Raw genomic sequence first — 26564 nt, 5'->3', positions numbered from 1 at the left:
CATGTTGGATGAGAATGAAGAGGCATTTGTTTCAATAACAAGCTTGATGTGCCTAATAAAGTGAGTATTTTCACCTATTTGTGTCCAATCTGTGTTGCCGTAGGTCCCTGCTTCTTCCTGTCCTGTCCAGTTACAGTAGAGGATTTCCGCACATGGTTTATTGATCTATGGAATCACTCAATCATCCCATACCTGCAGGAAGGAGCCAAAGATGGCATTAAGGTGAGTCAAAGTATCCTAAACTTGACTGAGAAGATGTCACTTCCTAACTTGTTTTTCTCCAGATTAACGGTGAATGTGTGCGTCTGCAGGTTCACGGGCAGAAGTCTGTGTGGGAGGATCCGGTGGAGTGGGTCAGAGGATCTCTACCCTGGCCGTCTGCTCAGCAAGACCAGGCCAAACTCTTCCATCTGCCGCCCCCGAGCACAGGCCCCGGCAGCCCCAGCCAGCCAGGAGACGAGCGGACACATAAGGAGACGCCACCCAGCTCTGTGGACTCAGATCCACTGGTCAGTGCTGTGTTTGCGAGTGTGTGGATTAGGGCTGTCAGCATCATAAAACAATCATTTAAGTATATACATTTAAAATGTATTATACAGGATACATACTGTCTTTTCTGTGTGAGCACACGCGTGTGTGTGTGTGTGTGTGGTCCTGGTTGTAAATGTTCCCACAAGGATTGTTATTCCAGAAATGTTTGTCCTTGTGGTGACATTTTTGATCCCCATTTTGATGAGGAATCAGCTTATAAATCATAGTAAATTATGCTTTTTGAAAATGTAAAAATGCAGAAAGTTTTCTGAGATGGGTAGGTTTAGGCTTAGGGGTTTGAATGTACAGTTTACATATATATATATACATATACAGCTTATAAATAATACGTGCGCTCAGTAAATATGAACGCCTAATATGAGTCAGTTCATGCTTGAGAATTTTTTAACTCATGCTTGACAAGATTAATAATGATAATATTTTTCGAACATAAATTTTTATGGGAACACAAGTATTTTTGCACAATATATATTCTATATACACTGTATATAGTTTTTTTGAGTCCCCACCAAAACAATTATATATGTAATATGTGACTTTTATGAATGCACATAGATCACAGTTCATTCAAACAAGTAAGTAAATATGCATTAAAGTCAACATGAAACTGAAGATTTGATAAGATCCGATTGAGACGTATATATCTGAATGAAAAGGCTTCTGGAATGAGAATGAGAAATGTGGGGCAGGATTTGATTTCGTTCTTCGTGAATTGATTGGATCGTAGGAAGTTGGGCGTTGCTAACTATAAACAGAGGCAGATCAGAATGTCAGTTTGATATCAGTTGTGGAGGATATTTAGAGAACATTTACAAGGGCATGTGAATTTTAAAAAATAATAATGTGCATGGATAAATCATTATAATAAGCACTGCAACAAGAATTGTCCATTTTGATTTTATGGTGACTTTAAATGGCTTCCCTGTCTCAGTACCTATTACATAAGAAATATCTCAATATTTTCTTGATGTTCCTGAAAACTCTGCTCTTTTTCCAGATGGCTATGCTGTTAAAACTGCAAGAGGCTGCCAATTACATCGAGTCGCCGGAAAAAGAAACAGATCCAAAACTCCCTCCTCTCTGAACATCCGATTGACGTTCCCATCATCCCCTCCATCTCTCCTGCCGCCCATGTTGAGGTCCAAACTCCCGACAGCTGCCCCACACCTGCAGATGACACTGTACTGTACTGTTACTGTAGTGCATTTCACCCACTAAGTTATTATATTATCCATCCCACCTTTTTTCATTTCAATCAAATGTCCCTTGCAAAAAAGTACTGTGGCAGTACCATGGTTCAGTGATGCTATCACATGGTAACACCATGGTACTTTCTTTAATGGCTAGTTGACATGTTCTGCAGTATGACGTGCTATTCTCCATCTAAAACTGCATATTTCTCTTTTAAAGTTATTATGCATGTGGATTTAATATGAAAGAGTGAATCGAAAGAGTACATTTGTACTTCTAAAAATGGATGTGTCACACCTCAGGACCTTTTAAAATTAACTAGTGAAGGCATAAAGGGTGATTAAAGTGAAACGCTTCAGAAAGAAATGGTGACCTAAATCTACACTTTTACTTATAACATTATTTGAAAGAAAAAAGAAAAAAAAGTTTTAAATATTGATGGTGAACTATCCATGTACTGAGTAAATAGCATGGTATTAGTGACCAAAACACATTTTTTATGCTTTTACCACAGTACTTTTATGTAAGGGTTTGCAAAAACAATGTTTTGTCATAAGTAACTTTCTCCTAAAAGAGTGACAATAATAACGATATAGCACTATTGTCTGCATATTTCTGTTTACGGATGTAAATGTACATACAGATGTAATTTCTCTTTGCGGGAACCTTTACTGTTCCACTGCTGCCCATATTAACTCAACATTACAGGTGCTAAAACCACTGGTCAAGTCAAGTCACCTTTATTTATATAGCGCTTTATATAATACAGATTGTTTCAAAGCAGCTTTACAGTGATAATAGGAAAATAATGTATTTCAGTTCCGATCATCAATTATTAAATTAGTTAATTTAATCTGTAAAGCAGTTCTGCAAAAAATTATGTCACCTTCCAGCTCTCATACAACAGCGTCAGTAAAGGCAGATCAATAATATTTTTTAATATTAAGTGTGCACGCGTTACTTCATCTTGCAGTCAAGCTCTTGTGAATTACAGCCAACACGGGAGATACTGGGAAATCTTAAACGTCTCCATTCCGACTTTAAAGGCCACTTTAGCCTATGCTGCTTTTTGTACTTTTCATTTCTTTCACATTTGAATATGGCCATAGCATAAGCTATAGTTGAACCCCAATCCTTCAGTGTCTCAGAAACACTTATGCAGACTTCGTTAAAGGGATAGTTCACCCAAAAAAGAAAATTCTGTCATTTTGAAGAATGTCGGTAACCAAACAGTTTCTGGTCCCCATTGACTCCATTAGTATTTTTTTCTCTGCTATAGAAGTCAATGGGGACCAGCAGCTGATTGGTTACTGACATTCTTCAAAATATCTTTCTTTATGTTCAACAGAAGAAAGACCTTCATGCAGGTTCAGAACAACATGAGTGTGAGTAAATAATGACAGAATTTACATTTTTGGGTGAATTATACCTTTAAACCTTTCTTCCTCTTTCTAACACAGTGAATGCCTTATAACAGATTTTAAGTGTGCTATCATGTTCCCTCGAGCAAGTTTCAGAACTTAATTGGCACCTTTCGATTAAAGTGAAATGTGAATCTGAATCGAATTGGCCACAACACACAGGATGTTCAATTGGAATTTGAATTATGAAATATGAATTAAAGTTGCAATTCAAAGAAATGTAACAATTTTAAAACAAAAACTTCATTAATTATGATGAATTATGGTTATTTATTCAGTGGATGATTAGACAAATTTAATTTGATACTGTCAATTAACTGGATAATCCATTCTGAAAAAGGAAATGCATTATTAAACATGAAGTCTTTGAATTTCATTCCAATTTAATTTGAAATGATGATTCTGCATAAGGCACATAACCCTGGTAGGGGGCAGCATTCTCAAAACTGAAGCTTGTGTTCCCTATATATCTCAGTAACCGATTGTAAAGTTCATTTGTTTTCAGAGAGACGTCCCAGACACAATTTCTGTGCACTTTGATTTCCTGTAATGATACTGTAGAGAAGTTGGCTTTGACACTGATCTCAGCTCAGGGGTTTGGTTATCTCAGGCCTCTAATTAGATTCAATACAGCTACTTTCTCAGTTAACTGCTCTCTTTGTAGCAAATGGTGCATATGTAGAAAACCAAATACTCAGTGCTTTATTCGAGCCTTTCATTCGGAGTACGATCGCCCCAACAAAGTGCACACGGCCGGAAGATGAACATTTTTCTTTTTTGATTATTTGGTGCTATCTGATATCACTTTAGGAAAAAGTTTCCAACATAAATGTCTTGGTTTAGCATAATCCGCACTTGACATCCAATAGCCTTAGTCTTGTGGCGTTTAAGGGCACCTGTAGGTACAACCGAGTGATAATTTTATTTATATGATCCTTTTTAATGGTAGTTTTAGAGCTGTACGCTTTACGTTTCTTTAGATGTTAAATCACATTTTGCCTCATTAAAAAAATCAAACTGTTATGTCAAAGTAAATCAACCTCCTTTTTAACTACGGTAGTAAACATATCAAACCATACAGCATTTCTCTGGAGCTTACAGTTAATATCAAAGTCGGATGACAGTAGTGTCCACTACATCTGTATGTCCTCAGTAACTCGCATAGAAGAGGGTTTGCTCGCAGAAAGCAGTGGTGGATCAGTAATTTCCCATCTCTGTACCTTAAACTAGTATCCAAACATGCATGTAGGTAAGATCTGGGCTATGGAAGTTAAAATATAACTCAAATCATTTCATTCCTTTCTACTCATCTTATATATTGCATTATCATTACTCTACTGTGTAAATATGATTTTTCGTAGTTCCTTCTCCAAGAAATGAGGGTTTTGGAGATTATTAGCCGAATAGAGAGACTCGTAATGCTCAAAGATGGCAAAATGATTCTGTTTTCTTTAACCTTCTTCTGTTGCGCTGCTGCTTCAAGTCTAATATTTGATTACATTCCAGACATAAGACAGTGTGAATGGCTTTTGTTGCTCATCTGCCGGTTGTATTCGGCCCATTTGCGGTTTCAGTTTACATCACTGAATGCTGCTCCAGCAAAACCGCAGCACAGTGTTGCTAAATTACCATTGATATTGAATCTGGATCTAGTAAAGCTAATCATTGAGGGAATGAATCTCATTTATGTCTCATTTACGTGAGCAGGTAGAGATCAATTTGGCGGAGCGTTTTTAAAACGACGTTTATTAGTGTGACTAAAGCCGCTGTACACTGTCTGCATCATGTTCCTGGTTATTGTGCCTGTAACCGTGTGATAGCTGTGCTGTGTTGTGCAAAGTCCCATTTAACGCGACAATTCAGCAACTTTTTACTGTCGACTTTGTCTGTCCAGGAATTGTAATGACAGCACAAGGATGGTGACTGTTAAAACTGGCTTTTTTTAGCTTTTTTTTTTGTCTGTCGCTCATGAGCTTTGGTTTCTTTCTGTCTGTTGCTGTTTTTCACTTTATAGCTCTTAAATGCACCTTTTTATGTGGACTATATTATTGCAATAATGTGTCATGTGCGTTAAACCGGTCAGGAACTGCGTAGACTCGTTTCCTCCCTGGCTTTGGGTGATTGTATGCCTTGATGGTGCTGTCTTGAGGTCAGGGTCAAGTTTGGGCAACTCGTGAATGATGGATCCTTCATATCAGGTGGCTTAGTAAAATGTTACAAAGACCAATGAAAATGTAAAATATTACAGATACAAAGTGGTGAGAAGTTGCTGAATAGTCCTTTCACTTCATGCAATGCTTGATATTGATTCAAAAAACTCAATACTGTTGCATAAAAGGTAATATGATGGTAGAAGATGTAAGTTACAATGTGCAATGGGTTTCTAAATGTCGTAAACGCATGTGTGAAGCAGAATTACGGATTTGTTCTACCTAATTTGGGGTCGTATAAAAAGGAATGATATTACGTTCTTTCTTTGTAAGTTTCCCCCAAATGATTGTTTGTACAACTTAAGTTCCATTTTGTACAGAACATTATAAATGTAAACATTGTACATAGCGTGGCCCTGCATTTGCAACAACAATCATTTACGGAAGAAAAAAAAATGTCATTAACAAATGTGGTTTGAAAGGAATAAGACTTGTGCTTTTGTTAGCGATGGAGTGGCCCAGTGCGCAAGAACTGGCATGATTCGGATGTTCGTAATATGACCACCAAGACATTGTCCATCTGTCAAAATAAAAACCACAACGTTCGTTAAGTGTGTTCTTGTGTTTTCACGTGCTGGGGTTAAAGTACACAGAGCATGTTTAGTGTGTAATGCATTTCTAATTACTCTATCAAATAACTTTAGTATCCTGTAGAAAGTCATGGGGACACAAATGCCAAAGCTTCATGAAGATGACATGAGACATATGTGACCTTATGTTAAATTTAGATATATACATCACATGAAAGCTGAATAAATAAGCTTTTCATTAATGTATGGTTTGTTAGGATAGGACAATATGTGGGCGAGATACAACTATTAAAAAAATATGGAATCTGAGGATGCAAAAAAATTGAAATATTGAGAAAATCTCCTTTAAAGTTGTGCATTTATGTTCACGATTGTGCTGCATTCACTCACAAAAATACATGTTTTATATATTTACGGTAGGAAATTTACAAAATATCTTCATGGAACATGATCTTTACTTAATATCCTAATCATTTTTGGCATAAAAGAAAAATGGATAATTTTGACCCATACAATGTATAGTTGGCTATTGCCACAGATATACCCGTGCGACTCCAGACTGGTTTTGTGGTCCAGAGTCACATATAAACTAAGCTAGATAGACAGAAACACATTGTTATTGATGGGGGTTACGCGTTACAAGTAATGTTTAATGTAATCAGATTACTTTTCCCAAGTAACTAGTAAAGTAGTGCATTGCTTTTAACAACATATCTGTGTTACTTTTTCAAACAAGTAACCTAATTTACTTTGATTTCCCATTTATTGACTGACAGCTCTCCTGTCCTACTGACAGTTAAGTGCAGAGGCGTTGTGTTTTAATTCCTCAAAATCAATTAAATATCAGAATATTCAATATTATACAACCTGTACTAATTATATATCTTAACACAAATATATTTAATCTCACTTTATTAACTAATGTCTTTGCTGCTGACCTTCGATGATCCAATTCATCCATACTAATAAGCAAATATTACTTAAGATAAACATCACAATTTGTGCTTCATTTTTTGTTTTTATTGTTGAAGAGTGTTGAAGTTTCTTGTTTGAACAAGTTTCTTTTGTCATTACTAAACATTTAAATGCTGTTGTTGTCTTCATTATGTAATTTGTGTAATTAAATCAGTTTAGTTTGTAGGCCTACTTTTCAAGACCCCCCTCCCCCCGACCCGCACACTTCTTATCTGCAGTCGGTGGCACTCTGTATGTACAGCTGAAGTGGCCGTGATGTTGAGAGCTCCGTTCACTCCCTCACTAGTCACTTGAAACTCTCGAGGGGAGGAGTTGACCAGCGCCACATGGCCTAGGCTATAAATCTGGGGTGACCCCTCTTTAGACTGAGCCGGAGGACTTACTGAGTCAGAGGGATCCCTGAAGCTGACAAGCATGCCGGCGAAACCAGCCCCGATAAAGAAGTCGGCTAAGGCCGCCAAGAAGGAGGAACCGGCAGCGGCACCCGCGCCCGAACCGGCGCCAGAACCCGTACCTGAACCAGCACCCGCTGAACCAGCACCCGCTGAAGCTGCCCCAGTGGAGGCCGTCCCAGCAGAAGGTGCACCGGCCGAGGCCGTCCCAGCTGAAGGTGCACCGGCTGAAGCTCCTCCTGCTGAAGCTCCACCAGCAGAACCAGCACCTCCTCCTGCAGGTACTGGGTGCGCATGTGGACCCCAAACTCTCACACGCTTCTTCAAATCAAATTGCCAAAGTGTATCTCTATTGGTAGATCTCTCTAAGATAGCACTGTACACACTTTTTTCTTATTCTAAGAGGAACATTTCAGTCTAAAATTGCGAGAAAAAAAGGAGAAATTATAATTTGCATATTTATAATCACCATGTATTAAATAAAAATAAAAATACTGCCATGAAGAACCATTTAAATTATAAATAATTATTTTTAGCATTACAGTGGAAATTAAAATATTTTCGCATTTAAATGTGCTTGTCATGAACATTGTTACTATGCATGTAAAAAAAAAAAAAATTAGATTTTTTTTAGTCATTTTTTTATGCTAAATATAATTTCTTCTCTATCTTTGTTGGTGAAATATGACCCTACTTTTGTGCGACCTCTATCATTTGCAATAATAAATGCAAACAAACAAGCAAAATTAACACAGATGCATGCCATATAACAAATGATAACCTTTAATGCGTGAGAACTCAATGCACATCACTGCTGGAGCCAAGAACTCTTGGAAGCTACTTGGAAAACGCCTGACTACAGCTGATGGTTTAAAAAAAACACCATAAGCATTTACACCTGTTAACCTCTAATACTGATCATACCAGCTGTTCGCCCGGACCCACCCTGATCTGCGCATTTACTACACTTTATTATCAACTTAAAGACAATACAACTTTAAATTCAAATACATTCTTCAAAAAGTTCATGGTAACCATAACCATAGTTTCTTCTAAAATCTCTTCTCCCGTAGAGAAAAGTACTAAAGCAGTACCATGGTATCAGATATCCGTGATTACCATATATTTATTCAGAGAATATACAGGCAATATATTGACATTTACTTCTCACAAGAGTGCAGAATAACACACAGTTCCTTTGAAAGCTTTTGTGAAATGCAGACAAAGAAAAGGAATCGTCTATTGAGGTTTGCCGCCAATGCAATATTTTTAAAAGCTCAAGCATAAAACTTCACACAAGCTTCTATAGAAGCCCAGTTGGTCATTACTTTGTTCATAAACTCTATAATCTGCAATAATTTACATGATAATCTGAGTACTTTACTCTCTAACAAGAACAAAGCATGCTTTTCATCACCTGTGCAATTATTATTTTAACCCCAGCTATATCCACTGAGGCCTTATAAGCCAGAGGTATTTAGAGCCTGTGACAAACACAGACATCTCTATTTACAGTTCCACAGAGAGCTAATATTTAAATAATAATGAATATTTAACTATGATGTTTTGATTAGCCCAGTCTTTAACAGTTAGAAGGTAAGTTAATGAGTATGGGTAATTCTTCAGTGATTGTTGGTTTTAGAAATATTCTTTTGTATTAAAATAATGATATTAGATGGACACAACATTAATGAATATAATTTATATTCATTATTTATTTGTGTACAGCTTACAGTTTGTTATCATTAAATTATTTAATTTCTTATCATTTTAAACTATATTAACTCAAGATTAAATATACTAAAATGTATTTTAATTCAAATAATGTGCAAAACGACCCGATATTGTTTGATGTTCGTTCTACGACTACTTTTTTATGTTTTCTAAACTATATTCTATGCAAAGAAATGGGCCATTCTAACATTTTACTAACATTTAAAAAGTATTTGCTGTCCACATGGCTAAAGGAGCCGCTGCACGCGCTGCTGAGGCCTCGCTGATGGTCATAGCCACACTGTAAAAAATTATAACCTCCCCAAATCTAGTTTCTAGTGACTGGTCACATCTAAATTTTTCACATCTAAGTGAAATTCTGAAAATTTGTTTTAATACATTTGCAGAATTTCACTTTGGCCAATTGAAAAATGTAGATGTGACCAGTCACTAGAAAATTTTGAGTTGGGGAGATTAGATTTTTTTTACAGTGCATGGTAAACCAATGCTAAACAGCTACTGTACTTTTACTTGACGCACTGCATTAGTAGTCAAAACACCTGATGCTTCCCAGTACTGAAAAAGTCAAAGTCAACATGAAAGATTTTTACGTTGTGATATTCAACGTGAAAACAGCTTGATCTTGATTCCAGCATGCCAGTATTGATTTCATGTTGACTTTAAAACGCATTTGTCTTATAAAGACTTATGGGCTCTGATTCCATAATGCCTGAAGCTCTATTTAAATGCTGCTTTTATTAATGTGCCCTGCCTATTTAACACCAGCTGATGCTGAAGCTCCGCCTGCTGAGGAAATCAAAGCACCGACAGCTCCTCCACCCCCCCCACCGGCAGGTAAACCCACGGGAACCCACGCCTTCAGATCACCTCAGTTTCACCCATGCTTTGTGCCATTTCCAACTGTGACATGCATTGGAGAGTCCGATTTTACTTTACAATATTGAATGTGTGTTTGCTCTGCAGAGCCCACCAGCGAGCCCCTCGAGCTCGGCGTTGAGGATGTCAATGACACTTCAGTCACGATCTCATGGAGACCTCCAGCCACCATTGGAAACTCTGGTCTGGATGGATACACTGTGGAAATCTGCAAGGAAGGAAGTAAGTCTGGAAATCTGAACTAATTCAGCTTTCTTTAGAGGTAGGAAGTGATCAAGACACGTCCAAATCCAATGTTATATAACACCCTTTATGGGTGTTTTTTACAGTGTCCTTTTTACATGTAGTTAATGTAATATAAATTATTAATCATTTCATGCAACTAATCCAAAACCTAACCCTATAGTAAGCAGTGTTGGGGAAAGTTACTTTTTAAAGTAATGCATTACAATATTGTGTTACTCCCTTAAAAAGTACCTAATTGCATTAATTACTTTTTTAGAAAAGTAATGCGTTACGTTACTTTTGCGTTACTTTTTTTCCCACCTGGGCTGGGCTTGTTTTTTTATAACACAAAAGTTATATTTTTGGGCAAATGTAAAGACCCTTTCACACCAAAAGTAAAATAATAATCCTCAGACTGAAGGAAATGTGTACAGTAGAGGAAAGCAAACAAGCAAACCTTTCTATCTATCTACAGTCATTTTTGCTTATTTAACTGAATCATCGAAGGTCAGAAGCAAGCACATTGGTCAATAAAGTGAGATTAAATGCATAAAAAATTATGTTTTATTTAACATATTTAGTTATTGGAGGTTTGCATAGTATTCTGATTCTGCATTTCACTGATTTTATTCATTCTGAGGAATATTGAATATTTTTTTGTGTGTGCAAGTGAGATGAGTAAATGCTCACATTTAGTTTAGAACTACAATAAACATCATGTTCACACACACACACACACACACACACACACTCACAACGCCTCTGCACTTTGATTTGTCTCAACATGAGGACAGGAGAGCTGTCAGTCAATAAATGGGAAAACAAAGTTACTTGCGTTACTTATTTGAAAAAGTAACTCAGATATTTTGTTTAAATTTTAAAAGTAATGCGTTACTTTACTAGTTATTTGAAAAGGTAATCTGATTGCGTAGCTCAAGTTACTTGTAATGCATTTCCCTCATGTAGTTACTCAGTTAAATGCATAATTACAGTGTAACACAGACACCTTAAAATAAAGTGTAGCCGAAAGTTGTTCTAGATGCTGAGATAAAACACGCTGCGTGTTCAGGCATCAACTTACTGTGCAGCTGCTTTCGGTTTCAGACAAGCAGTTTTTTCATTGGCTTAATAAAACCCTCAATGTGGATTACATTTAAAATCGAAAAGCCTTTCCACTTGATTACAGGAGCCCGCCAAGCACTTGCATCTTGAAATGCCAGCTCACAATACTATATCTTAAATTAAACACGACGCAACGTTCAAATGTTCATTAGCACTTTATTGGCTGGTCAAAACTCTCGGTTGCACCTGTCCCCAATATGTCAACGGCAGCTTGTACACCCACCTAAGTTGTGTCCCTATATGGAGTGAGGCATTTCTAGAAGTGCTACACAGAAGTCTGCCAGCAGAACAGGATTGCTGTTGCAGTCATGTCAGTTGCACATGTAAAAACAGTTAAACTTGCTCACACACAGCAGTTAAATAAATAAATAAATAAGTGCAAATAAATTCGGGGGAGAAAAGGGATATATACACTCACATATTGATTTGTTCAGGAACAGTGTGACTTTTTTATTTCAATATATATATTGTAAAAAAAAATTGTATATCTGTTTTTGGTAGCACTTTATTTTACAGTCCTGTTCCAAATGTACTACTATGTACTTATTATTGTAATTACAATAACTGGGTACTAACCCTGAACCTACACCCTAAACCTAACCTTAAACCATACTGTAAAGTAAAGTGCAACCTATTTTTTAAATAATAATACTTACATTTTATTTAAATATCACTTTTACTATCAATGTGTCAATTCAACAATCAATCTTAGATTTTTTTATTTTATAATAGTACCTAAAAATAATAATAATAATACTTTTAATAATTTTATTAAAATATGGCCTTTCTAAAAGCAATGTACCGTTAACCAACAATACATTTGTAAGACTATAAATGGGATGCAAATCTTAGATCAAAACTTCTAATTATTAATTGAAAAATTTTAAATACACTTTTTTTGAGGTTTTATTATTTAAATATGACCCACAATCAATGTGCAATTAATCCACAATACATTTTTAGGTTACACTTTATTTGAAGGCGTCATTGTTACAGTGTAATTACATATTTAAGTACTGAGTAATGTTAAGCAACTACATGTACTTACTATAGGGTTAGGGTTTGGTTGAGGGTTAGTTGCATGTAATTATGCATAATTTACTATTATTACTATGGTAAGTACATGTAACATATGTAACAAGGACACTGTAAAAATAAAGTGTTACCAATTTTTATGATAATTAATGGGATGCAAATCTTAGATGATGACTGACTGGATGCTCTAACTCTTGTCCTCTCTATCGCAGCCGCTGACTGGAAAGCCGCTAACGAGGAGCTCACCGTGTCCTGCCGCTATGTGATCAAGAACCAGACCACTGGTGACCGGCTGAACATCAGGGTGGTGGCCATGAACCCCAGCGGCCGCAGCCCCCCCGCAGCTCTGGCCGACACCGTCCTGGTCAGAGAGGTCGTGGGTAAGCCAAGCTTTTACTGCCCAGAATCAAGCTCTGAAACACATACACCACTGTAGTCTGTAGGCTCAGTGAGAGTCTCCTCTGCACACCATATATTTGATTCAAAATGCAGTAAAAACAGTCATATTGCGAAATATTATTTCAATTTAAAATAACTTAAAAATTCAGGATTCTTTTATGAATAGAACGTTTGTTTATTTATTTAATGCACCCTTGCAGAATAAAAGATCTTTTAGAATAAACTCTTACGGACCCTAAACTTTTAAATGATAGTGTATCATAACAGCCATTGTAACAATTTCATTTTGGGTGGCCACAATGCAGTGAAAAAAGTGCACGAACCAAAAGCCTATTCACCTTATTGTTAATGTGAGAGCAGGCGCCGCCGTCGTAACTTTATTGTGTCAATGCTTCCGATCTCATCCGCTTCCATTTATTTTAGCTGTACAAAAAAATCTGTAAAACGGCTTGATATTGCAAACTTATCATGTTATTTTAATGTATTATCATAATCATAAACACTTAAAAGTTTCAGCATTTTGTTTTTCTTCGCTTTATTTAGGCTACCTATAGCGGCATTCACAGAAAATGAATTGCATTACTAAGATGACTTCAAGCCGAGAAGTTTCATAAAATGTACCCTCTCACTTTTCAGATCTAAGCCAGTTTTCTTTGGACATAATTACAGTAAATGTTGGAGCACAGAGTTCCCCTGCTCTTGCCTGCACATGTAGCCGCTCTACAGATCGGGGGCCACCTCTCGAATCTCAAGTATCCCAGACCTCAGAGCTATCTCGAGAGGTGAAACTGGTACCACGTCAGGCAAACCTCTCATGCAGTTCAACAGGGCCCCCTAATTGGCTCTGAGTGGTTGCCAGTTGTGAAAAATAAATCTAAATAAGTCTACCTGACAAGGGTCTGGCTTTAGCATGTAGAGGTGTTGCCTTACAGACTTGCTCAGATCAGGCAGAAGTCTTCTATCTACTGTACAATGTAGAACTATCTGTTGCTGTGGCATATGTGACAGTGGACCACAAAACCAGCTTATGGGTCAATTTTTTTAAATTGAGATGTATACATAATCTGAAAGCTGAATAAATAAGATGTCCATTGATGTGTGGTTTGTTAGGATAGGACAATATTTGGTCGAGATACAACTATTGAAAATCTGGAATCTGAGGATGCAAAAAAATCTAAACATTGAGAAAATCTCCTTTAAAGTTGTGCATTTATGTTCACGATTGTGCTGCACTCACTCACAAAAATATTTTCTTTATATATTTAAGGTAGGAAATCTACAAAATATCTTCATGGAACATGATCTTTACTTAATATCCTAATGATTTTGGCATACCAGAAAAATCGATAATTTTGACCCATACAATGTATTGTTGGCTATTGCCACATATACCCGTGCGACTCCAGACTGGTTTTGTGGTCCAGGGTCTAATATCATAAACGGCACAGTGATATTTTTGCTGTTGCACTGTTGTTAGTTGTACTTTAAGTAGCTTTCAACATCTGAGGTATTAAACATTGTGAAGCAACAAGAGGCAGTTATTATCGCATTATCGCAGCCGTTTTGTAAACCAGTTTTTGTGTACGAATGCTTGCAGTCGCTTTACATACTCCAAGAGTGTCCAGCGTCTAAAGAAAGAAATCATAAATGTAGAATGGAAAGTCAAGCGGTATTGGAATGTAACTTGAATCCGGTCTACGCAAAAGAGGGAGAGGGACATCTTAGCAGATCTCCCATTAAAGGTCTTCATGCACCGAAGCATGCCATGAAATGTCTTTTCCAATTATAAAAGAAAAATTAGAAAATGGTTTGTTGGTAAGTGTTGTGCATTAGCAAGGATTATGTGGAGAGGCTTTTACATGGCTTCAAAGCCATTGACAGCTAGCCGCCTGGAGCAGTGTCAAGCTACTTCCTTTAAGAGCGATGGCGACAAGTGTGAAAGGTTTGAGTCGGAGGGTGGGATGCATTCCCAAATGTTCTCGCTCTGCATGAGGAGTCAAGTGACATCTAAGGTTACCCCATGAGACTTTTTAGCCCGACTAGAGATGCTATGTTTATTTAGAGGCATGCTGGAGCCTGTAAGAGTTAGCATTCGGCTAACACTTCTCAGCGTTTTCCAGAGACAAATTCACCATTTTATCTGCTGACTACAATGCAGAGGTTGCCTAATTACATGCATGCATGCAACAACAAAAAATATAAAAAAATTTAGCATTGAAGGTGCTTTTTTAGAAATGAATGTTAAACTGCGATTCTGAGATATAGTATTATTTGTAATTCAGCAGTTTTAATGTAACTAAAGATCTCCATCATAAGTTATTAGTGACAGGGGTGTAATAGGACTGATCTATTTAAAGCTGTGATGAGTTCAACAGAAGCACCGTTAGCATGTGAGCTAGCTCAAAGTGTGTCATTGACGACTCATAATGTTTTTAGCCTTTTGATTTCCTTCTTTTACAGTACATTTGTGCTGCTACTTACGGTTTTGTAAAATATTTAGGTAGTTTTTGCTGCAGACTTAGCTGACAACAGCTAAGGATGACATTACAGTTAGCTTGCATTCTGGAAAGCCCGGGTCACGGTAAGGTTAGCTAGGTTTTTTTTTTTTTACCTTTATTTATCCAGGTAAACAGTTTGAGAACAACTTCTCATTTACAAACATGACCTGGCCAAGAGGCTACAGGAATAAATAGAAACATACTGTAAAACTAGTCATACACATAACACATATCAAGCAATTAAATTTAAAAAACGTTGACCGCAAAGAGAAAAATAAATAAATAAATAAAAAAGTGCTTAAGTATGTGTGTATAAATATGGTTCAGGATTATCAGCAGGAACAAGAGTCAACTATGTTGTTTTGGAGGTTCTGCTTAAAGGTGGAGATTGGGATTAGAGACGTAAGTTTCAAAGTATTTTGTAGTATGTTCCAGTCATAGTGAAGTGAAACTGTGAAATAAGCAAGTTTTTCTTGCCTAAAACCAAGGATTTCTCCTCTGTTTTGTTGACTGGGATTAGAAATAAAATAAGCGAGTAGGGTTTTTTTTATAAACCAATAAAATAAGAGCATGTATTTCTTTATAAAAAGTTGCTCTGTCTTTGCACTATAAGGCACATTCGATCTCAATAATGTAACCGTGCTCATAGTGTTTAAAAAGCATACTGTATATACAATGTAATTATGTCATGTACCCCGTTTTTCTCTCCCTTCAGATCGCCCCAAAATCCGTCTGCCACGCTACCTGAGGCAGCGCTACGTGAAAAATGTTGGAGAGAAGATCAACCTTGTTATTCCCTTCAGTGTACGTAATCTCATGAAACAATAATGTTCAGTTCACTGAAAATGCATGGCGAATGTAGCTAAATCTAACATTAGTGCATGACTATAGATTATTAAAACATTATGATTTAAAATGTTCTGTAAAGTACACTTTACTTAAAGCCTATATATATATATATATATATATATATATATATATATATATATATATATATATATATATATATATATATATATATATATATATATATATAGTAATGGGTAACACTTTACAATAAGGTTTCATTTGTAAACATTAACTAATGTATTATCTAATAAACTTACAATGAGCAACACATTTGTCACTGTATTTGTTCATCTTTTACAAATACAGTTGTTCATTGTTTGTTCATGTTAGTTCACAATGCATTAACTAATGTTAACAAATAAAACTTTTGATTTTAATCATATATTAGTAAGTGTTGAAATTAACATGAACAAAGATTAATAAATGCTGTAGAAGTGCAGTTCATTATTAGTTCATGTTAAAACTAATGTAGTCGACTAAAATTAACTAATGAAACCTTATTGTAAAGCGTAACGTTAAAAGTACTTTTAATGCATTAATAATGCTTTGTAATGCACCTTATAATGCATTGTATGGTCTCATAAATAATTATAACCACAGTTATAATACTTCTGTTACACCTTTAGAAAGTATAATGCATTAAACCATTCATAATGTATGTTATAATGCATTGCATCCATAAATAATTGTAATCAATGCATTATAACATACATTATGAATAACTTTATAATGCATTATAAATAAATTGTTACAAACTTTTTTGTATGATGTTACAAAGTGCACATTTTAAAAGAGTGTTAAGAAACAGTCATGATAGTGAACTCTCTCTCTAAGTACACTTCTAAGTACACTTTATGGCTTATTATTTCATTGATATTACATTATTCACAAGCACACAATCTTCTTTATTTGATTTTCAGAGAGGAAGAAGACTAGTCAGTCAATTCTGAGTCCATTTTGAATGTATGGATCTGTTAAAAATGTATTTGGCCAGTTTTAGGCATATATTCGCACTATGAGTTGCTAATTCTCTGCTATACTTGTCTTCTTTTCTAACCTGCAGGGCAAACCACAACCTGCCGTGTCATGGACAAAGGATGGCCAGCCTATTGATACTAAAAAGGTTAATGTTCGCAACAGCGACAAGGACAGCATCTTCTTCATCCGTGCCGCAGAGAGAGCCGACTCCGGCGTGTACGAGATGTGTGTGAAAGTGGAAAGCTTTGAGGACAAATCCCAGCTAACTCTGCAGATTGTTGGTATGTGTTATAAAGGATCATACACATCATGGACTGTGGTTGCAGGAGTTTATTTCAACAATTGTCTTGTCGACCTGTTCACCAGAGTTGCCTGGACCTCCAGCCACCATCAAGATCGTGGACACCTGGGGTTTCAATGTTGCTCTGGAGTGGACCGAACCCAAGGATACCGGAAACACAGCAATCACCGGATACACCATCCAGAAAGCCGACAAAAAGACAGGGGTACAAGCTTTTTCAACATTTACTACACACCATGGTATTACTGTGATGGCAGACATGGTGCCATCGCAATAGCGACATTTACCATGTTTGTTACACATGGTGGTATTCTTGAAAGTGCCTTGAAGAAGCATGTAAATGCCATGCTATATTAGAGCTGAAGTATTTTTTGGTGTTAAAATGTTTTCTCCTATCCCAGCTCAACAAGCAGAGTCAAATCAGCTTTATTTATATAGCGCTGCATACAATACAGATTGTTTCAAAGCAGCTTCACTGTGATAAAGTAACAGAATCAATGATTCAAACTTTGTTCAATAAGTATCATAATTCAGTTCAGTGTTGATTCAGTTCAGTGTTGATTCAGTTCAGTTCAATAACTGTGTAAAGTTCATAATTTACGAACTTCAGCTCTGCAGAAGAGACAACTATGACTACGCCATTCATATTTCATTGTCTCAAATTAAACATTTCTTGAGCGACCTGTCTAGTCCTTGACCAATGGCGTGAGTTGTGGGCAGGACTTTATGTTTGTTTGATCAGTGGCCGTGTGCGAAAGCAATGTTTATTTATGCAGTTCCTTTTGGATCCAAGTAATCGAATGAAATCACATGAGGAATTCACTTCTACACTGTCAGTAGTTTACTGACCTGAGCTATATTCCTCCTTCAGAGATCAGACCGATTATTAATCGATACATATTAAATAAGTGGCAAGAAGAGTGGAATATGTGCAAGAATAATAAGTTGTATGAAACTCATCCGGAAATTACAAACAGACTTTTTATCGCTCTTAAAACTAGACTTGATCATGTGTTCTACACCGGATGTCGTATGGGTCACACAAGTTTGACCATTGCTTTTTTGCTTAAAGGTGAAGACCCAATTTTATGCATGTTTTGTTAGATTCCCTTAACTGTCAAACATAATTTATTGGTTTGTCCTGGACTTAATACAAGAGGATTGCTCTTTTATGAAGTTTTAAAAAATGCTCTTTTATAAAATCTTATTTAATAAGATTATGCCTGAAAAGGTTTTGGATTTTTTTATCATAATATGTAAATGAAAAAAAATCTTGTATAATATGACTTTCTGTTTTTCTGTTTGTTTTGTTTTTATTGTATTTATATGATACTTGTATTTTTGTAATTTAATTTTTGCCATGAAAGTAGCTTTGAATGCTGACATGGCATTAAATAAAATAATCTGAATCTGAATCTGAATCTGACCTGAGCGGCTGTGTCTCCACAGGACTGGTTCACAGTAATGGAGCATTATCACAGACTGAATGCCACTATTTCAGACCTGATCATGGGAAACACCTACATCTTCAGGGCCTTTACTGAGAACAAGTGTGGAATCAGCGAAGAGGCCACCGTTACAAAGACCTCCGCCACAATCCAGAAGATAGGTGAAACTTTCCTGCATTTATTATATTTGACTATATTTGCTCAGCATCACATGATTCGTTCCTATCTCTTATATCCGTCTTAAAATATAGCACAAGTACTTTAGATCCATCTATCATTATATTTTTTATTTTCATATTGCTTGAATAATGCAAAAATAAAATAAATAAACCAAAAATGATGCCACATCCTCAAAACAAGGCTGGTCTTGTGCATATCTAGATCTTTACATCAAAACGTCACATGCACGCATGCACTTCCTGCTTCCTTGCAACCTTGCAATCTTGTAAAATCGGTTTCCGTCACGCCATCTGCTGCTCCGTTCATGTGGAGGATCATATTTGCAGAATATTTCTGTTTAGATGTGCGTCATGTCATGAAAGTGACGTGGCATGCAGTCTCATACAGTTTTATTTAAGTACTAAAATGTAGATAGATACTATATTATAGTTTTGATTTAGCTTTTATTTTTCAGTTTTCCATTTAATTTTCTTTTTTAATTTTATTACATTTAAATGTAAATGTTCAACTTATTTGAATTTCTAAGTATTTCATCTAATATTTATATTTTATTTCAGCTTTATTTAAATTAACAATATTTTTATTGACATTTATGCATTTGGCAGATTCAAAGCAAGTTTCATTGCATACAATTTACTACATTTGTATCACTTCTTGTATTCTCTGGGAATCGACCCCATGACCTCAGTAGTGGTCTTATCTTTATGATGTGTTTTAGGCATTGACTACAAGCCTGTCGAGTACAAGGAACACGACTTCAGCGAGCCACCCAAGTTCACCACCTCCCTGGTAGACCGCAGCACTACCGTCGGCTATAGCACCAAGCTCCTCTGCTCCGTTAGGGGATTCCCTAAGGTACGTGGTTTTTCAAGCATCCGTAAGCAGGCCCAATTTTCGGGTAATAGTTTGTGAACCATCATTATTTCTGCTATAGCGACTGATGGCTAGTTGCACAGAAACACTTTACCTTTAACCTACAAGTTTGATGTTGATGTCGTGTGAAAAGTGGTGCAGTGATTCTGTACTAGTTAAAGTAAAATAAGTCTTGAGATATTCCTAGTGTTTTTAATCTAAATTAATTGAAATTTAATGCACATGCGTCACATGCTGAAGATGTTCTGTAATGTGCATGTATTGTATACTGTGCATGTATGCAACTTTCCATTTGGTTGGTTATTTTTTTAAGCTGCATGCAACTTGCAAAGGTTAAAACTCTTGTTTTAGTGCAGTGGTTGATTGACAGGTGAGTGGGCGGACAGGTGAATGTGAAGAGATTGAATCACAAACGATTTGGGCCACATTTTTAGAGCTGTCCTCTTGGGTTCAGATTTCCCAAATCACTCCAGTGTAAACAACCTCTGACTCCTATATCTAATCATTATGAGCCGAGCAGCCTCATGCAATTCATTCATGTGTTCAATTATGCTAAAGATTGTGCAGGTGCGCTTTAATAGTGAAGTCTGTTCCATAATCAACACTTAATCCATCAAGATCTGCTCTACAGTTCATGTTTGAGTGACCACTGAAGTGTAGGAATCCGCCACTAACATACCACCAGAGATAGTGCAACTCCTAGTGGGAAAGATAACTAGACGAGGGACCGCATGAGTTGGATAAGTGGGATTCCTACATCACTATGACGGGATGAGCTTCCAAACAACGATATGTGGAGGCCATGACACTGAAAGTGTGCATAGCGTTGATCAGCATCCAAAGTTAACACTCACCAAGCGCCAAATGCAAGTAAAAATGGCGTTGGTGAGTAAATAAAAGCCCCAGTTGCTTGTAACTTACAGTAGGAAGGAAAGGAAACATAATTAAAGTCTTATTGTTGTGTAGCTTTTAGCACAATGGAAAATGGACCATTGAAATGTGTCTGGAGTGCCTAGTTTCTAATATCTATACATGGAATTTTTTTTTGCATTAAATGCTTTTCCAATTTTTCAACTTTAGTCCTTATACTCCATTTCAAAGGGAGATATTATATTTTCCTTTTCAAGAACTACAACGAACGGCTCGTTTGGACTACAACATGTTTCTTATGAAGTCACAATGGTACTCATTTAAATAAACTCCACCCACTGAGTTTTTTTCTCACAACATTTCCAAAACTCATTAGTTTGACCTTCCTAAGGCTGACGAAGTTAACTTATTTTAAACACTGTAACCCCAGCATTTATCACATTTGATGGAGAACAGGTTGTTTTCTGTTGCTTTAATAAGCTCTCGCTTTTGTAAGACGGTTCACCACTCCTTAGGAATATCAACCATGATTTTGTTATCGATTACGGTTTGTATTACCTATGTTTTCCGACAAATATTACGATTAAATGGTGGATACCATCATATCTATAATGTATCAGAAAATTACAAAAAACATTCCCCTCTGAAACTGTTAAATCCGTGCTTGCAAAGTCTGCGCATGAAATCCGCTCTGGACAATCCTCTTGTCTGGGTCAGTGATGCCATAGAAGAACCATTTTTAATTTCCAAAAGAACTTTTCAGTGAACATTTCTTAAAAGATCCTTTTTTGCCTAGTGTGAAGAACATTTGAATAATCTAAAGAACCCTTTTCCACTATAAAGAACCTTTTGTGGAATAGAAACGTTCTATAGATGTTAAAGGTTCTTCATGGAACCATCAATAGAGAATAGAGGCAATATATAACCTTTGTTTTTTTTGTCTAAAAGTTCATTTTTGTTTCATCTATGTGAGAAATGGCTCGTTGCATGATCTTCATTCATGCATTTAAACTCTAGACTGCAAAAGTGCCATGTTTTCATTGTGTTTTCCAACTTCTTTGCAGCCCAGGATCGAGTGGATGAAGAATCAGATGATCATTGGTGACGACCCCAAGTTCAGGCAAATGAACAACCAGGGCATCTGCTCCCTAGAGATCCGCAAGCCTGGGAACTATGACGGTGGCGTCTACACCTGCAGGGCCAAGAACCAGCACGGAGAGGCCTTGGTTACCTGCAAACTGGAGGTTAAACGTGAGTAACTATCGCAGACTTAACTCAAGTGTGTTTTTAGTAGTCCGTGATAAGCCTTTAGTATTTTTGATCATTCCAGTCATCATGAGATTCAGTCTTGATTGACAGCACTGCTCTTCAGTTCCCTGTGATAACATTATTTTCATTATTTGGTTTTGCTGACCACACTGAGACCTCCAGAGTTTTCATGGTCATGAAAATTTTTTAAATATCAGTGAATTTTAAGACTCAAAAGGCATGAAAATTCAATAGAGACGTGTAATTATCCTCAGCTCCATAATATTTCATGGGCTTGACTTATTCTTTATGCGTGCAGTGTCTGTGAAATCATTTTCTATACGGTAATCGTGAATTACTGGAAAACTTGTGGCCTTTCATTGGTCTAAAAGACTGAATTAAATGAGTATCCATTAGCTGAGATGAATCCAAGGATTTAAATATTCAAAAGGATTGCATTATATTGCACAGATTTCCAATAAAAGGAGAATGTACATTACATGCTCCTTGTAAGAGTAGATTTATTTAGTCAAGGCCGCATTTGTAACATCGCGATTTTTCAATGATGCAGATGTTTAACTGATGCATTTATAAATGAAATCGAGAGAATTGTGCTTTTGCTGAAAGAGTATGTTGTAAAATAACTTAAATCATGTGCAGCAATGAAACAATGTGATGATTTAAAAAAAAACAAGGATTCCAGAGTCCAAATCAAGTTTATATTTATCATATCAGTGTAAGATAAATATTTATAAAATTCATGTTGCTGTCAGTGTGTTATAAACAGGCTTGTATGATTGGGCTCAAATGGAGCATCACTTTATGGACATCTAATATCAGTGTAATCCAACCTAAGCTATGTTAATACAATACTTAACCCGATGCGGGAACTCTCTTTATGTTTGTCAAGTTATCACTCTACATGCCTCTGTACAAGGTTGGACACGTTTATTGTTATTGTAAAATGATTTACAGCCTCTTGAAAGCAGAGACAATGAACATGTCAAACAGAACAAGAGTCTCCACATGTCTAATACTGTTAAACTGCGTTCTGCTTTTCTTTCCCAACAGAGCCTGTGATTGCTGAAGCCGATAAGAAATAAGTTCAACACCCACATTCATACAGGTCAGTCTCTATTTTTAGATATGTTCAGGGGTGTAAAGTACCAGAGTAATTTTACTTCACTGCTATATATAAGTAGTACACTACAAAACACTACGTTCACAGGTTTGGGGTCAGTAAGGGTTTTTGGTAGCACTTTATTTTACAGTGTCCTTGTTATGTAGTTTCTATAGTAATTACTATAAATTATACATGATTAAATGTAACTAACCCTAAACCAATCCTACTCCTAACCCTATAGTAGGAACATATAGTTAATTATTATACTTTACACTGTACACTGTAACAAGGACACATTAAAATAAAGTTGTTGTTTTTTAAATATGACTTTTATTCAGAAAGGATGAATTCAATACGTCAAAAGTGCCAGTAAATACATTTATAATGTTACAAAATATTTTTAGGCAAACATCTGCTGTTATTTTTGAACAGCTGTTTTCAACACTGATAATAATCAGAAATGTTTCTCGAGGAGCAAATTTCTGAAGGATCATGTGACACTGAAGACTGGAGGAAAATTCACAGGAATAATGAAAATATATTCACGTAGAAAACGTTTATTTGAAATTGTAATAATATTTCACAATATTATAATTTTTAAATATTTCATATTTTCTTGTTTTTGAACAATCTCCCACGAAAGAGACCGCTTTGAGAATGTGCACTAATTTAAATGTTTTGCTTCGGAGAGGAAGCTTTGGAGAGCCAAAAAGCTATTTGGTTCTCCATCTATTTGGGTCTTGACAAGACATCTGTCTTCCTCTCGGGCCCTGACCTTACATGGGGGACACTAAACTTGGAGATTGCGGCCCCTGCTGCCGGAGGTGTCCGAGTGGCAATTCCCCATAAATTAAACTCGTAATGACCCCCGGAGAGACGGAATTACATCCTCCTGACTCAACACCAGTTAGACATCGTCCCAGAAACACACTGTAAAACTGAGTTTGTGTTGCTTGGAGTGTTAGTACTATTTTCAGGCTGTCCTGACACCTGTTCCTTGTTCTTCCTCTCTGCATGCGCTCTAGTCCCAAATAAGGAACAGAAAAATGTGGGATCCCTCTCAAAAGGTGAGAACTCACGCCAGAATGTTCCAGCTCTGACTTCAGTTCTGATAAGCCATGTTCAAAGCTGTTAAAACAAGTATATGCGACTGTATATCAGTGTAGTTCTGTATTAATGCAGAGTTTCTATACTCTTTGTTGGTGGAAGAATTGTTTATTTGACTTATTATTCATTATATAAACAATAAAATAATAAAACATGTTCTACAAATTAAGCTTTTTATGCATTAATTAATTCATTCATTCGTTGTTTTTTATTATTCATATATTTTTTATTTTTGTCCAATTTTACCATGGTTAAAAGTGCAAATAACGGTTCATTAACCATTTTATTTAATGCATTAATATAGAGTTCAACTGAAATAATAAAAAATCCCCCAAAAATGTAATTCTTGCAATGTGCAATTACTAATTTTACCTTTTCTTTCACATTTGTAGGATTGTGATGACGTCTTTTGCTGATGAGAAAAAAAAAATCATGTACATATGAAATAAAAAATAAATATAAAAATTAGACATTTTCCTTTTTTCATAATTTAATGCTTTGCCTCACAATTATAAAAAAGCTCATTTATTTATTATATGGACATTTACATCAGCAGCTGCCTGTGTGTGACATGTAATGATTCTTGCCTGTGTATCGCCACACACACTCGTCCCTGACTGTGTCCAGTGATGTAACTCGGATCAAGTCCCATCCGGACCAACAGGAGTGTTTGTTCAATTAAACCGTAGCCTTTCATCCACCCACATCATGTCTTGTGTCATTTGTCATCATGTCAGTGCACCGAATGTAACATTTACAGGAACGTCCCTTCAATACAAAGATTGAACAGGCTGAGTGACCCTGAACACTGTGAGCCTTGGAAGACATTCAATTGTATGGAAATAATTTCTTACTCTGACGCAAACTTTGTACAGACACCTTCCCAAGCATCGGAAACTCAACTGAGAGAGCAGGCGGGTTACTGAAGGTCACACACACACACACACACACACACGCACACACACACATATTAAGATACATGTGTCCGTGAGAATGCAGAGACTTTCAACAGACTATATGTGATGTTCATTATCGACTTCTCGGAGTTCCTGTCAGAGAAGCTTAAAGCCAGTGCTTATTCAGTTTGGCCAGCATCATGCAACCCTGTGTCAACACAAATAAAACAACTTTGTTAAGGTTTATGCTTAATAATATTGAGCAGTTTGTAAGAGCAGTTTGCTCCTAAAAACGTCAGCTTTTTTATGCAGATGACCCTGATTATGTTACAATTTGACTGGATCAGAGTAGCATTGATTCACTATGAAACTACTGTACTTATTTTTAGGCCTACTGTTCAATTACATGCATTTCATGTGCATTCAAGGTAGACTTTATATCATGATTAAATGACAGCAGGACTGGATTTAAGGTTAACAAAGCATTGCTTGAGATTAGACTTATTTGCTTGAGAATTTATAATGCTGGAAATTTCCTAAAAATTTCCATATTCACATAGAAAATATGCATTAGAATGTATTCAGTAAGAATGTAACTAAACTGCACATTTCCAGTTGAAATATCACAACAACAAAAGTGTGTTTCTTTAGTGAAGTCAATCTTTTAAAGATAAGATTGTTATATTTAAATATAGATGTTCACATTTAAATTTTGAAATAATTTGACACAGACAAAGATGCTGATTAACAATAGAATGTGTTTAGAGTGTGTGTGTGTGTGTTTCTGAACAGTAGGTGGCAGCAGCTTTACTGTTTTTAACCCTGATTTAACAGAAGTCCTTCACTCCGCATTCAGAGCAAAGAAACAATCCCAGTCCAGATCTATCGTAAAACAGTCTCTGGCCCAAACCCGTGCTGACTTCCCTACATAGGCAGCAGCACAGTTGATACCAATAGAGTTTGGCATTAGCATGTTGATAAACCAAAGGCAAAGTATTTAAATAGCCTATACCAAAATATTGGGAAAGTGAGATGAATAATCACCATTTCTCTCTAGGTTTGGGACAGAGCCGTGCAGTCAGTCGATATTACAGCGACTCTCTCTCTGACCATGTTCAGAACAACACAGATTGCACATGCACATATATTGCAAACTAATGTAAAACCATGTTCAGAAATGTTTTTTTTTTACATGTATCATGGTAGTGTCATTGTATTCTTTAAACTACCTTGAAGTACCATATAAATACCATCTATTTTTATACAGTTTGGGGTCGGGAACATTTCTAAAGTCTCTTCAGGCTGCATTTGTTTGATAAAAAATACAGTACAAAATAGTAGTATTGTGAAATATTATTACAATTTAACTGTTTTCTATTGTAATATATTTTCAAATGTAGTTTATTTCTGATGCATAGCTGACTTTTAAGCATCATTTATTTACTCCACAGTTTTCTGTGTCACGTGATCCTTCAGAAATCGTTCTAATCAATGTTGAGAACAGTTGTTGGAACTGTGATAGATTATTTTT

At 36.2% G+C, this 26564-nt stretch overlaps 2 protein-coding genes across 2 annotated transcripts in view; both read left to right on the top strand.

Annotated features, from left to right (window-relative positions):
* nav1b (neuron navigator 1b) overlaps positions 1 to 3496 on the top strand; it is a 75102-nt gene extending 71606 nt beyond the window's left edge. The window contains exons 26-28 of the mRNA XM_079627205.1: positions 104 to 222; positions 312 to 509; positions 1550 to 3496. Coding sequence (XP_079483331.1) covers positions 104 to 222; positions 312 to 509; positions 1550 to 1636 — 404 coding nt within the window. The 3' untranslated portion in view covers positions 1637 to 3496. The remainder of the gene's footprint in view (positions 1 to 103; positions 223 to 311; positions 510 to 1549) is intronic.
* Positions 3497 to 7116: 3620 nt separating this feature from the next.
* Positions 7117 to 24841, top strand: mybphb (myosin binding protein Hb). The gene is made up of 12 exons (XM_079628909.1): positions 7117 to 7552; positions 9969 to 10103; positions 12476 to 12643; positions 15876 to 15964; positions 17073 to 17268; positions 17354 to 17493; positions 18738 to 18897; positions 19635 to 19771; positions 21724 to 21910; positions 22979 to 23033; positions 24056 to 24097; positions 24530 to 24841. The coding sequence occupies exons 1-10, from the start codon at positions 7294 to 7296 to the stop codon at positions 23008 to 23010; spliced, it is 1503 nt and encodes a 500-aa protein (XP_079485035.1). The 5' UTR covers positions 7117 to 7293; the 3' UTR covers positions 23011 to 23033; positions 24056 to 24097; positions 24530 to 24841.
* Positions 24842 to 26564: the final 1723 nt, after the last annotated feature.

This window comes from Phoxinus phoxinus (assembly GCF_949152265.1).
Source record: "Phoxinus phoxinus genome assembly, chromosome: 11".
Classification (NCBI taxonomy): Eukaryota; Metazoa; Chordata; class Actinopteri; order Cypriniformes; family Leuciscidae; genus Phoxinus; species Phoxinus phoxinus.
The sequence above is the reverse complement of the archived record's forward strand: the minus strand, read 5'-3'. Positions and strand labels throughout refer to the sequence as shown.

Coding starts and splice junctions, on each gene's coding strand:
- mybphb (XM_079628909.1), top strand. CDS start 7,294: ATGCCGGCGAAACCAGCCCCGATAAAGAAGTCGGCTAAGGCCGCCAAG. Junction 17,269..17,353: donor GCTAACTCTGCAGATTGTTG/GTATGTGTTATA, acceptor CCTGTTCACCAG/AGTTGCCTGGACCTCCAGCC. Junction 21,911..22,978: donor CTGCAAACTGGAGGTTAAAC/GTGAGTAACTAT, acceptor CTTTCCCAACAG/AGCCTGTGATTGCTGAAGCC.